At 47.0% G+C, this 14,721-nt stretch overlaps 1 protein-coding gene across 1 annotated transcript in view; it reads right to left on the bottom strand.

The window, feature by feature from the left end:
- SLC47A1 (solute carrier family 47 member 1) overlaps positions 1-14,721 on the bottom strand; it is a 45,692-nt gene that overhangs the window by 18,423 nt on the left and 12,548 nt on the right. The window contains exons 3-6 of the mRNA XM_060685626.2: positions 11,469-11,537; positions 9,971-10,119; positions 2,457-2,499; positions 631-675 (exon numbers count right to left, since the gene is read on the bottom strand). Coding sequence (XP_060541609.2) covers positions 631-675; positions 2,457-2,499; positions 9,971-10,119; positions 11,469-11,537 — 306 coding nt within the window. The remainder of the gene's footprint in view (positions 1-630; positions 676-2,456; positions 2,500-9,970; positions 10,120-11,468; positions 11,538-14,721) is intronic.

Genomic DNA, 14,721 nt, shown 5'->3' on the forward strand with positions numbered 1-14,721 from the left:
TATTATAAGAAAGAAATGTGCTTGTTTAGAGATTACACTAAATCAGCTAAATTCCATTCTTGGTAATATATATCTTCTGAGGGGCCTAGCTGTCAAGGATGCAAGGACATCCATATGAAACAAAAAGTTACTTACTGACATTATCCAAAGCAGCCATGAATCTACGCCTCAGCAATCACAGAACTGAGGAAGGTTGTTTAGCTAAGATAATCTTATGAACTAGAATATAATGAAGGAATTTAGTAATTAGAAAGTGTCAATTATAATGTAACAAATGTACAAATGGAAAACTGCTGTGCTCACAAAATCCTTTGTCTTGGATATGTATAAAAGCAGTTGTATCAGAGCTCTTCTTGGTTCAGAATTGCAGATACAAATCTGATTCTGAAACTGCGCAATAAACCGTCTCTGGCTGACCCAGGAATGTTGTTTGGTCCCATCATTCCATAACAAATGGACTCCAGAGGATGGTAGAGGACAGGGAGGCCTGGAGGGACGTTGTCCATGGGGTCGCGATGGGTCGGACACGACTCCGCAAGTAACAATAATAACAAAAGCATTAGCCTAATCTGCTGCTTTTGAGGTATGGTTGCCTCTCCCAGAAAATTCTCCTTTTAACAACAGACGTACCTGACTTTGCAAATAACGTGTTTCCAGCTGGTAGATGAACGCGGCCTGAAAATGCACCCCAAAAAGATTTAAATTAGTTTCTCTGATTGAAAATCATTTTTTTCATTGTTATTTTATTCACTTTGTTTTATTTTTCCTGACGCGCATGGGGCCCTCAAGGGAGGCGAGGGTCCCAAGTGAAATGTCATTGGGGGGGGGGAGGGGGAAAAGCAACAATTCAGGGAGTCCTCGACTTACGACGATTCATTTTTTTTTCTTTCTTTCCTCTTTAAATTTATCTTCCCCAATATGTCGACGATGCCGGGCAGTTTACAGATCATAAAAATAGAGAAGTAATTAAAATATCTCAATTTTAGCGACCATTCGAAATCGGGACGGGGGTGAAAAAAGTGGCTTGCGACCGGTCCTCGCTTTTACGACCATGAGAATCAGGTGATCATATTTGGTACTTGGCAACAGGCATGGATTTACAATGGTTAGAGCTTCCCAGGGTCACGTGATCTCCATTTGTGACTTTCGCAGTTGGCAAATTCAGTAGAAGCAGCTGAATTCACTCAGACGACCGCATGATTCACTTACTGCCAATCCTTGACTTACAACTACAACCGAACCCAAAATTTCTACCACTAAGCGAGATAGCCGTTAAGTGAGTTTTCCCCCATTTTACGGCCTTTTTTTTGTCCTGGTCGTTAAGTGAATCATGCAGTCGTATAACGAATGTAGCTTCCCCCCAGTTGGCTTTGCTTGGGAGTAGGTCACAAAAGGGGATCACATGACCCCGGGACAATGCTACCGTTATAAATATGAGTCAGTTGCCAAGCATTTGGATCTTGATCATGTGACCGCAGGGATGCTGCAACGGTCATAAGTGTGAGAAACGGCCATAAGTCACTTTTTCCAGTGCCATTGTTCCTTTGAATGGTCACTAAACGAATGGTTGTAAGGGGAGGACTAACTGTACTTGTACATTTAATAACCGTGGCACCAGAAAGGTTTGTGCACGGCTCACTTAACAAGTGCCTTGCTTAGCAACGGAAATTCTGGTCCCAATTGTGGACGTAAGTTGAGGACTACCTGTAACAGGTAGTCCTCGACTTACAACCACCATCGAGCCCAAAATTGATGTTGCTGAGTGAGAAATGTGTTAAGTGAGTTTTGCCCCATTGTACGATCTTTCTTGCCACCGCTGTTAAGTGAATTCCTACAGTTGTGACAGGGTTGGTATGTGAATCTGGCTTCCCCGTTGACTTGGCTTGGCGGGTCGCAAATAGGGGATCGCGTGACCCCAGGACACTGCAACCCCGTCATAAAGCTGAACCTTTATGTTCATGGGGATGCTTCAATGGTCGTTAAGTGTGAAAAACGGTCATAAGTCGCTTTTTCAGTGCTGTTGTGAACGTCGAATGGTCACTAAATGAACCGTTGTAAATTGAGGACTTCCTGTGATTTTTTTTTTTCCTTCAAATCACCTTTTACTTGGGTTCACATTGTACCTTGAACTCTGAACCCGGGTTAATGAAATGTAATGCTTTCCTTCCTCTATTAAGTCAGCTAACAAGCCATCATGTCTTCTTAACCCAGTGTTTCTCAACCTTGGAAGCTTGAAGATGGGTGGACTTCAACTCCCAGAATCCCCCAGCCAGCGCTGCTGGCTGGGGGATTCTGGGAGTTGAAGTCCACCCATCTTCAAGCTATCAAGGTTGAGAAACACTGTCTTAACCCAACAAGCCCTGTTCACACAACCGACAGATGAACAGACTTCCCTGGACCTGATTTCGCCTGGTGTGTGTATGTGTTTGTGCGAATGCAGCCAATGACACACTTACCGGCAGGGCAGGAATAAAGATCATCACATAAATGTGGGTTAATCTGCAAGAAAAAATGAAAAAACATTTTAATGGGATGGGAACAAAAGAAGGACTCGGTGGGGAGGACGGGACATGATAGGAATGGTTCCAGTATCTCAGGGGCTGCCCCAAAGAAGAGGGAGTCAAGCTATTCTCCAAAGCCCCTGAAGGCAGGACAAGAAGCGACGGGTGGAAACTAACCAAGGAGAGAAGCAACCTGGAATTGAGGAGAAACTTCCTGACGGTGAGGACAAATTAACCAGTGGAACTGCTTGCCACCAGAAGTTGAGGGCGCTTCATCACTGGCGGTTTTTATGAAGAGACTGGACAGCCATCTGTCTAGAATGGTATAGGGCCGTGATGGCGAACCTATGGCTCGCATGCCACAGGTGGCATGGGAGCCATATCTGTGGGCACGCAAGCGTTGCCCTAGCTCAGTTCCGATGCCCATGGGTGTGCCGGCCAGCTGATTTTCGGGCCTTCCGGGCCCACCGGAAGTTGGGAAACAGGCTGTTTCCAGCCTCTGGCGGGGGATTGGGAAGGCTGTTTTCACCCTCCCCAGGCTCCAGGAAAGCCTCTGGAGCCTGGGGAGGGCAAAAAAACGGGCCTACCGGGCCCAATGTGCCATCATGTGCCAAAAGTGAGGGGAGCGTGAGGGAGGGATTTTCAGGCCTTCCAGGCCCACCGGAAGTTGGGAAACAGGCTGCTTCCGGCCTCTGGGGGGGGGGGAGGCCATTTTTCACCCTCCCCAGATTCCAAGAAAGCCTCTGGAGCCTGGGAAGGGTGAAAAACGGGCCTACCGGGCCTAATGTGCCATCATGTGCCAAAAGCGAGGGCAGCGCGAGGGGGAGATTTTCGGGCCTTACAGGCCCACCGGAAGTTGGGAAACAGACTGTTTCCGGCCTCGGGGGGGGGAGGGGGGAAGGCCGTTTTCACCCTCCCCAGGCTCCAAGAAAGCCTCTGGAGCCTGGGAAGAGCGAAAAACGGGCCTACCAGGCCAAATGTGCCATCATGTGCCAAAAGCGAGGGGAGCGCGGGGGGGGGGGGATTTTCGGGCCTTCCAGGCCCACCGGAAGTTGGGAAACAGGCTGTTTCTGGCCTCTGGGGAGGGGGGAGGCTGTTTTCACCCTCCCCAGGCTCCAGGAAAGCCTCTGGAGCCTGGGGAGGGCGAAAAACGGGCCTACCGGGCCCAATGTGCCATCATGTGCCAAAAGCGAGGGGAGCATGAGGGGGGGATTTTCGGGCCTTACAGGCCCACCGGAAGTTGGGAAACAGACTGTTTCCGGCCTCTGGGGGGGAGGGGGGAAGGCTGTTTTCACCCTCCCCAGGCTCCAAAAAAGCCTCTGGAGCCTGGGGAAGGCGAAAAACGGGCCTACCGGGCCCAATGTGCCATCATGTGCCAAAAGCGAGGGGAGCGTGAGGGGGGGGTCGTGCGCATGCGCAGGGGGCGGGGGGGGCTTTGAATTATGGGTGTGGGCACATGTGCGCGCAACCCCTCCCAGGCTCCCCCAGCTTTTGGCATGCAATGGCGAAAAGGTTAGCTTATTCAAAGATAGACTGCCCCTTTCACTGGAGGTTCTCCTGCAAGACAAAATTGTCTTGTTGTTGTTGTTTTAAGGGGGAAAAAAATTTAAGGATCTGCTATTAACTCCTTCTTTCCCTAAAAAAAAAAATGTAGGTTTTTTTCCGATGTGAAGATGAACTTTTGACCGAAAAAATATAAGAGAAGGAAAGTTTTTTCTCAAAGTTTGAAACGAAGAAGGAATTAAAAAAACAAAACAAAACAGGAACGAAGAGAAGAGGCAAAAAACAAGAAAGGGAAGAAAAAAAAGACGGTCGCGTAGCTGTTACACAAGAGCAAGGTGTGTTTTTGGAACACAACCCATCCTTTCCTAATTTTTTAAAAAAGCAAAAATAATCCTGCCGGCGTGAAATAGAAGAATCTGTGACGTTAGAGCAGCTCTTTTTGTCCGTTTTTCTTTTCGGTGCTCCACCCAAAAGGAGGAAATTAAAGAGTTGGCTTAATTGGGTTGATTGCTTAATTTGATCTCGACGGGTTTGTGTGAAAGGGACACCTGCGATGGGTGTGTCTTTTGTGTGCGTGTGGGTTGAAAGTAGTGTTATCATAAACCACCTTACGGGTCATCCCCGATTTACGCCCGCAACGGAGCTCAAAACCTTCCGTCGCCGAGACATGTATGAAGTGAATTTTGCCTCGTTTTGCAACTTTTCTTGCCACCGTGGCTAAGTGAGTCGCTGCAGTTGTTAAGTGAGTCACACGGTCGTTCAGTGAATCTGGCTCCCCTGTTGACTTGGCTTGTTAGAAGGTCGCAAAAGGGGATTGCGTGAGCCCGGGACACGCGGCAACCGTCGTAAATATGAGCCAGTTGCCAAGCATCTGAATTTTGACCCTGGGGAATGCTGCAACGGTCGTAAGTGTGGGAAACGGTCATCAGTCACTTTTTTTTCACTAGCGTCGTAACATGGAACGGACCTTAAATGAATGGTCATAAGTCAAGAACTTTCTGTAATCCACCATCACTTGAAATACTCCGTTTTTTTTCTGGAAAAGCTGTACTTCCTGAGTTATTCTATTATTTTGGGGGCCCCTCAAAAACAGATGCTCCCTTGCCTTTTTTGACCTCTCTCCCCCATGGATGACCATGGTTTGTTAGGTGTTTGTTACCCACTGCAATATTTGAGGCAGCCATAGGGAACTGAAGCACAAATAGTCCTCAACTTACGATCACAATTGAGACCAGAATCGCTGTTCTTAAGTGAGATGGTTGTTAAGTGAGTTGCACCCAATTTTACGGCTTACATCATAAAACAGGATGAGGACCCCCCAAAAGGCCGTAAGTGTGACCGCATTACCGAGTCTCTGCAATCACGTAACCATGGGACAAAAGGACTGTCATAACTTCAGAAATGGGACGCGGCATCCTTTTTTCCAAGCAAGTCGTAACTTGGAAGAGTCACTAAGCTACCGGTCATAAGTTGAGGATGACTTATAAAATGAATTGGTTTTAACAATGGTTAGATAATAAAAGTAGAAATTAGAAATGGGAAGAATATTACTATATGTAAGTAAAGATTATTGTTATTATTACTGTTGTTGTTATTATTATTATTATATAGACTTTTATTCATTAAACATGAAACTCAGTCAACTGAACATTCAAAATGCATCACAAATACCACTGACTGGTGCTAATGGTTGATACGAGTTGCTGCCAGCGTCTTAGGTATCAACCAAGTACCTTCTTAAGATGTATTATTATTACTATTATTATTATCACCATTATTATCATTATTATTACTATTAGTAGTAGTAGTACTATTAGGTACATGTAAAAAGACCCAGATAATACACTGTTTATTGAATACTTCTGCATATTAAAGAAAATGTATATATATATATATATATATATATATATATATATATATATATATATATATATATATATATGTATAAAAAAAGGAAAGACTTGCACAAGCCAGAAAAATAAATAGTCCCATTTCACAGACAAAAGCCAGGAAAAGCTCCAGGCCCAGACAAGATTACTCCTTCTTGCTTAAAGGTCTGTGCTGACCAATTGGCCCCCATCTTCACCCGAATCTTCAAGAAATCGCTAGAGATGTGCTATGTTCCTTCTTGCTTCAAATGCTCTACTATCATCCCAGTGCCGGAGAAGCCCACCATCAAGGAACTGAACGACTACAGACCAGTTGCTCTAACATCTGTAGTCATGAAAAGGCTTTGAAAGGCTAGTGGTGTCCCACTTGAAAACCAGAGGCTTTCTTGGAGCCTGGGGAGGGCAAAAACGGCCTCCCCCCAACCCTCGGAGGCCCTCCGGAGGCAGGAAACGGCCCATTGGCCAACTTCCGGTGGGCCCCGGAGGCCTGTTTTTCACTCTCCCCAGGCTCCAGAGCCTTTCTTGGAGCCTGGGGAGGGTGAAAACAGTCTTCCCCACCTTCCCGGAGGCCCTCTGGAGGCCAGAAAGGGCCCATTTCCCGACTTCCGGTGGGCCCAGAAGGCCCAAAATCAGCTGGCCGACTCGCGCATGCGCGCCATAGCTGAGTTAGGGCAAAGCTCACGTGCCCACTGATATGGCTAAGCGTGCCACCTGTGGCACGCGTGCCATAGGTTCGCCATCACGGTCCTACAACATCTTGAATCTCCAAAGACATACGCAAGAGTCCTCTTCATAGACTTTAGTTCAGCATTCAATACCATCATTCCAGACATTCTGTTGTGGCTCCATTATCTGAGCCTGTGTCATCGGCAGGAGAGGACTCCGAGAGTGAAGGAGAGGAGTTGGCAAGGCCTCCCTCTCCAGGACCCTCCTCTCTGGCAATGCCTTCGGTGTCCGCCGAAGAGCAAGAGATAGGGCCGGGGCCAAACACGTCCACGCAGCCACAGGTGGACAGTGATGAGGGTAATGAGTCTTGGCTGGATCCACACCAGCGTCGCAGAGATAAGCGCGCGCAACAGAAGAAAAGGCGTGCCCGAGATTAGGCTGAGTCACTGGACCACACCCCACAGGATATAAAAGGGAGCGTGGTGGCCAGTCAAACCTTGTGACGAACAAAGCTGAAAGCTTCCACGCCATTCTGCATTGCCGGACTTTTGCTTTAAGACTTTACTGGACTATCTCTGGACTTGATTGACTCAGTAATTATTGAGCTGTTTCTTTTGATGTATCAGAAGTGGGGAGAAGCTATGTCGCCTCTTCGTAAATAATAAACTCTTGGCAGGCAGCCACTAGGTTGTTGCCAAGTTCCGTTATCATAAGGAAAAGGATTTTGCCGGCTGGTTTGGTCTTTAACTCTTGAACGTCTGTTGGGGTGTGTGCGTGTGGTTGGGGACAGAACACATTCTTCTAACTAAGCTAAACCAGCTAGTGGTACCTGAGCACCCTTGTAAGGGGATCATAAGCTTCCTAACAGACAGGAAGCAGCAGGTGAAGCTAAGCAGAATCTCATCAGATACCTGTACAATTAGCACAGGGCCCCCCCAAAGCTGTGTGCTCTCCCCACTTCTCTTCTCTCTGCATACCAATGACTGCATCTCTAACGATCCATCTGTTAAACTACCGAAGTTCGCAGATGACACAACAGTGATCGATCTCATTCGAGACAACGATGAATCCACGTACAGACGGGAGGTTGAACAACTAGCCTCGTGGCGCGACTGGAACAATCTGGATGTCAGCGTTCCAGCGCTGACGTATTGAAAGGAGAGGAGAAGCTTGAACTTTGGCCTACTTAATTCCTTTGAAGATTCTGTTTCCTCGGAGATGGGAGGAGGGGGGGGACATTCCTGTGATCTGACAGAGATGGGATGAGGAGAGTGGCTTGGAAGATAGCCAATGAGACGCAGAGAATTGGGGATCGGAAAGGGGGGGATTGGGGGACAAAGGTCAGTGCTGACCGCGAAAGAGCCAGGGACAGATCACTATGCTCAATAAAGAGAAAATTTCCTCAAAGATCGGCAGTTTGGAAATTCATTTAGTTTGAGATAGTATCGAAACCTGACAGAGGAACTGAACACGCTCAAAACCGTAGAAATGGTGGTGGACTTTAGGAGAAACCCTCCCATACTTCCACCTCTCACGATACTAGACAACACAGTATCAACGGCAGAGACCTTCAAATTTCTAGGTTCCACCATATCGCAAGATCTAAAATGGACACCCAACATCAAAAACGTCATCAAAAAAGCACAACAAAGAAGGTTCTTTCTGCGCCAACTCAGGAAGCTCAAACTGCCCAAGGAGCTGCTGATACGGTTCTACAGAGGAATTGTTGAGTCTGTCATCTGCACCTCCATAACTGTCTGGTTTGGCTCTGCAACCCAACAAGACAGACACAGACTTCAGAGGAGAATTAGAACTGCAGAAAAAACCACGGCTACCAACCTGCCTTCCATGGAGGACCTGTATACTCCACGAGTCAAAAAGAGGGCTGTGAAAATATTTACAGACGTCTCATATCCTGGACATAAACTGTTTCAACTCCTACCCTTAAAACGACGCTATAGAGCACTGCACACCAAAACAACTAGACAGAAGGACAGTTTTTTTCTTTTATGTACAGTGACAACATATGCAATTGCGTCCCTTTCTGGACCGGGACTCCTTACGCACAGTCACTCATGCCTTCGTCACCTTCCGTCTGGACTACTGTAACGCTCTCTACATGGGGCTCCCCTTGAAGAGCACCCGGAGGCTCCAGCTGGTCCAGAATGCAGCCGCGCGGGTGATTATGGGAGCGACTTGACGCTCCCATGTAACACCGCTCCTGTGCGAGCTACCCTGGCTCCCGGTGGTCTTCCGGGTGCGATTCAAGGTGTTGGTTGCCATCTTTAAAGCGCTCCATGGCTTAGGACCCGGGTACTTATGAGACCGCCTTCTGCCACCGATAACCTCCCATCGACCAGTACGCTCCCACAGAGAGGGACTCCTCAGGGTGCCGTCGGTCAAACAATGTCGACTGGCGACATTGGGGGGGAGAGCCTTCTCTGTGGGGGCACCTGCCCTCTGGAATGAGCTGCCCCGGGAGATTCGTAGGATCCCCGACCTTCGCACCTTTCACCGCACCCTCAAAACGCTATTGTTTCACCAAGCAGGGCTGGCCTAAATGCTATTTTAATGCGTGGTTTCTATTTTAGCTTTTTCGACCAAATTAATTAATATTTTTAAATTGTCTTTTAACTTTCATATAGTTGTGGGTTTTATTTTTGGCTGTACACCACCCTGAGTCCTTCGGGAAAAGGGCGGTATAAAAATTAATCAATTAATTAATTAAATAAATAAATAAATAAATAAATAAATGCAGCAAGACACACTTGGCCATTAAAAATTCTATTCTATTCTATTCTATTCTATTCTATTCTATTCTATTCTATTCTATTCTATTCTATTCTATTCTATTCTATTCTATTCTATCCCCCATTCAAAAAAAAAAAGAATTTTTAGGATCCGGCTATGGATTTACACCAGGGCTGCTATTCAGCAGGTTCTGACAGGTTCCGCAGAACCGGTAGCGGAAATTTTGAGTAGTTCCGAGAACTGGCAAATACCACCTCTGGCTGGCCCCAGAGTGGGGTTGGAATGGAGATTTTGCATTATCCTTCCCCTGCCACGCCCACCAAGCCGTGCCACGCCCACAGAACCGGTAGTAAAAAAAAAATTTGAATTCCCCCACTGATTTGCACCGTTTTGCAAAACCGAGAGGCGCCCTTTTTTTTTTTTTTGCCGTTTTTCTCGATCTGTTTTGCGGGGTTAGAGACAGATTCAAAACGTCAGGGACTAGCAACATGACTCCCAGCTGCAAATAGATGAGTTCCGGGCACAGGCTGTCAAAGCAAATGGGCCACCGCACCCAGAAGGGATTGTAGTTCAGGAATGCGTGCGTGTCTGCACAAGGCCGGGCATTGGCACACAATCGCCCAAGAACGCCACACAATCACCCGTTCGAGCATGCCCAACCTGGAGACTTCGGGATCCTGTCGGAAAAGCAGCAAGATCCTCTCGGTGTTAAGGAAAAGGGCCCAGCAGGGAAAGCAGAAAAGGAGAAGGATTAGGATGCCCCGTTGCAGGATAGTGCCGACTCTCTTCACGTTCTTACTCCCGTAAGTCTGGTTAAAAGAGAGAGAGAGAGAGAAAATAAAATAAAATAAAATAAAATAAAATAAAATAAAATAAATAAAAATAATAATAAAATAAAATAAAAAAAATAAAATAAAATAAAATAAATAATAAAATAAAATAAAATAAAATAAAATAAATAAAATAAAATAAAAATAAATAGAATAGAATAGAATAGAATAGAAAATAGAATAGAATAGAATAAAAATTAAAATAATAAAATAAAATAAAATAGAATAATAAAAAATAAAATAAAATGAATAAAATAATAAAATAAAATAAAATAGGATAATAAAGAATAAAATAAATAAAATAGAATAAAAAATAAAATAATAAAATAAAATAAAATAAATAAAATAAATAAAATGAAAAATTAAATAAAATGAAAAATAAAATAAATAAAATGAAAAATAAAATAAATAAAATGAAAAATAAAATAAAATATAATAAAATAAAATGTAAAATACATTATCCGTCATTTCCCTCAGGGCAGCTAGGAAATCAGGTTCTTATTACAGGCAGTCCTCAAGCTACGGCCACAACGGGGCCCAAAATTTACGTTGCTAAGTGAAACATTTGTGAAGTGAAATTTGCCCCGGTTTACAAATTTCCCAGCCACGGTTGTTAAGGGAATCATTGCATTTGTTAAGTAAGTCACATGATTGTTAAGTGAATCTGGCTTCCTCATTGACTTTGCTCGTCAGAAGGACGCAAAGGGGATTATTATTATTATTATTATTATTATTATTATTATTATTATTATTATTATTATTATTTATTGAATTTGTATACCGCCCTACTCCCGAAGGACTCAGGGTGGTGAACAGCCAAATAAAATACATATAATACAAATGTTAAAAAAGCATTAAAATACAATTAAATAATTGGCCCGGAAAACAAAATTTAAAACACCCCAAATTCATAAGACAAATTTAAAATTGAAGAATTTTAAAATTTTAAAAACTTGACCCCGGGATCCTGCGACCGTCATAAATAGGAACCAGTTGCCAAGAGTCTAAATTTTTTATCACGTGACCACGGAGATGCTGCAATGGTCATAAGTGTGAAAAACGGTCCCATGTCACTATTTTCAGTAGCCTCGTAACTTGGAGCGGTCACTAAATGAACTGCTACAAGTCGAGGACTACCTCTGTTCACCCACCAAAGGATCTCTGAGCAAAGCGCTGAGGAATTCGAGGACCACAGGCTTAAATTTATACAAATTCTCTTCATTGATAGGAGAGACGCAGAATCATAAGCATATGAGGATCAGAGAAGGGCTTTTATTGCCATGGTCATTAAGCGAATCACCGCAGTTGTTAAGCGAAAGGCACGGTACCTGTGACATGAGGGTGTCGCATACCGATGCCAAGCCGGTACCCACCGAAATGCCAACCACGTTGACGACCTTGAAAGGAGGGAAGGGGGGAAAAGGAAAGGTCAGCACGAGATTTCCACTGTATTTGTCCACCGTTCAGCCTCCAACACCGTCTTTCCCACTCCCAGAATTCCTCAACCATCAATGCACGGAGGGTTGCAGAATTCTGGGTCCGTCTGTCAAAGAATTCTGGGAGTGGAAGTCCACCCCTCTTAAAGCATGCTGGCTGGGGGATTCTGGGAGTGGAAGTCCACCCCTCTTAAAGCATGATGGCTGGGGGATTCTGGGAGTGGAAGTCCATCCCTCTTAAAGCATGATGGCTGGGGGATTCTGGGAGTGGAAGTCCTCCCCTCTTAAAGCATGATGGCTGGGGGATTCTGGGAGTGGAAGTCCACCCCTCTTAAAGCATGATGGCTGGGGAATTCTGGGAGTGGAAGTCCACCCCTCTTAAAGCATGCTGGCTGGGGGATTCTGGGAGTGGAAGTCCATCCCTCTTAAAGCATGATGGCTGGGGGATTCTGGGAGTGGAAGTCCTCCCCTCTTAAAGCATGATGGCTGGGGGATTCTGGGAGTGGAAGTCCACCCCTCTTAAAGCATGCTGGCTGGGGAATTCTGGGAGTGGAAGTCCACCCCTCTTAAAGCATGCTGGCTGGGGAATTCTGGGAGTGGAAGTCCACCCCTCTTAAAGCATGATGGCTGGGGGATTCTGGGAGTGGAAGTCCATCCCTCTTAAAGCATGATGGCTGGGGGATTCTGGGAGTGGAAGTCCTCCCCTCTTAAAGCATGATGGCTGGGGGATTCTGGGAGTGGAAGTCCACCCCTCTTAAAGCATGATGGCTGGGGAATTCTGGGAGTGGAAGTCCATCCATCTTAAAGCATGCAGGCTGGGGAATTCTGGGAGTGGAAGTCCACCCCTCTTAAAGCATGGCTGGCTGGGGAATTCTGGGAGTTGAAGTCCACCCATCTTAAAGCATGCTGGCTGGGGGATTCTGGGAGTGGAAGTCCACCCCTCTTAAAGCATGGCTGGCTGGGGAATTCTGGGAGTGGAAGTCCACCCCTCTTAAAGCATGCTGGCTGGGGTATTCTGGGAGTGGAAGTCCACCCCTCTTAAAGCATGGCTGGCTGGGGAATTCTGGGAGTTGAAGTCCACCCATCTTAAAGCAGGCTGGCTGGGGGATTCTGGGAGTTGGAGTCCACCCCTCTTAAAGCATGGCTGGCTGGGGGATTCTGGGAGTGGAAGTCCACCCCTCTTAAAGCATTGCTGGCTGGGGAATTCTGGGAGTGGAAGTCCACCCATCTTAAAGCAGGCTGGCTGGGGAATTCTGGGAGTGGAAGTCCACCCCTCTTAAAGCATGCTGGCTGGGGGATTCTGGGAGTGGAAGTCCACCCGTCTTAAAGCATGCAGGCTGGGGAATTCTGGGAGTGGAAGTCCACCCCCCTTAAAGCAGGCTGGCTGGGGAATTCTGGGAGTGGAAGTCCACCCCTCTTAAAGCATGCTGGCTGGGGGATTCTGGGAGTGGAAGTCCACCCGTCTTAAAGCATGCAGGCTGGGGAATTCTGGGAGTGGAAGTCCACCCCTCTTAAAGCAGGCTGGCTGGGGAATTCTGGGAGTGGAAGTCCATCCATCTTAAAGCATGCAGGCTGGGGAATTCTGGGAGTGGAAGTCCACCCGTCTTAAAGCATGCAGGCTGGGAAATTCTGGGAGTGGAAGTCCATCCTTCTTAAAGCATGCAGGCTGGGGAATTCTGGGAGTGGAAGTCCACCCCTCTTAAAGCATGCAGGCTGGGGAATTCTGGGAGTGGAAGTCCACCCGTCTTAAAGCATGCAGGCTGGGGAATTCTGGGAGTGGAAGTCCATCCATCTTAAAGCATGCAGGCTGGGGAATTCTGGGAGTGGAAGTCCATCCATCTTAAAGCATGCAGGCTGGGGAATTCTGGGAGTGGAAGTCCACCCGTCTTAAAGCAGGCTGGCTGGGGAATTCTGGGAGTTGAAGTCCACCCATCTTAAAGCAGGCTGGCTGGGGGATTCTGGGAGTTGGAGTCCACCCATCTTAAAGCATGCTGGCTGGGGGATTCTGGGAGTGGAAGTCCACCCGTCTTAAAGCAGGCTGGCTGGGGGATTCTGGGAGTTGGAGTCCACCCATCTTAAAGCATGCTGGCTGGGGGATTCTGGGAGTTGGAGTCCACCCATCTTAAAGCATGCTGGCTGGGGGATTCTGGGAGTTGAAGTCCACCCATCTTAAAGCAGGCTGGCTGGGGGATTCTGGGAGTTGAAGTCCACCCATCTTAAAGCAGGCTGGCTGGGGAATTCTGGGAGTGGAAGTCCACCCATCTTAAAGCAGGCTGGCTGGGGAATACTGGGAGTGGAAGTCCACCCGTCTTAAAGCAGGCTGGCTGGGGAATTCTGGGAGTTGAAGTCCACCCATCTTAAAGCAGGCTGGCTGGGGAATTCTGGGAGTTGAAGTCCACCCATCTTAAAGCAGGCTGGCTGGGGAATTCTGGGAGTTGAAGTCCACCCATCTTAAAGCATGCAGGCTGGGGAATTCTGGGAGTTGAAGTCCACCCATCTTAAAGCAGGCTGGCTGGGGAATTCTGGGAGTTGAAGTCCACCCATCTTAAAGCAGGCTGGCTGGGGAATTCTGGGAGTTGAAGTCCACCCGTCTTAAAGCAGGCTGGCTGGGGAATTCTGGGAGTTGAAGTCCACCCGTCTTAAAGCATGCAGGCTGGGGAATTCTGGGAGTGGAAGTCCACCCGTCTTAAAGCAGGCTGGCTGGGGAATTCTGGGAGTTGAAGTCCACCCATCTTAAAGCAGGCTGGCTGGGGAATTCTGGGAGTGGAAGTCCACCCATCTTAAAGCAGGCTGGCTGGGGAATTCTGGGAGTTGAAGTCCACCCATCTTAAAGCATGCCGGCTGGGGAATTCTGGGAGTGGAAGTCCACCCATCTTAAAGCATGCCAGCTAGGGAATTCTGGGAGTGGAAGTCCACCCCTCTTAAAGCATGCTGGCTGGGGAATTCTGGGAGTGGAAGTCCACTCATCTTAAAGCATGCTGGCTGGGGGATTCTGGGAGTGGAAGTCCACCCGTCTTAAAGCATGCAGGCTGGGGAATTCTGGGAGTGGAAGTCCATCCATCTTAAAGCATGCAGGCTGGGGAATTCTGGGAGTGGAAGTCCATCCATCTTAAAGCAGGCTGGCTGGGGGATTCTGGGAGTTGGA

Source organism: Pantherophis guttatus, chromosome 1 (genome assembly GCF_059756535.1).
Source record: "Pantherophis guttatus breed Tessera chromosome 1, ASM5975653v1, whole genome shotgun sequence".
In the NCBI taxonomy this organism is placed as follows: Eukaryota; Metazoa; Chordata; class Lepidosauria; order Squamata; family Colubridae; genus Pantherophis; species Pantherophis guttatus.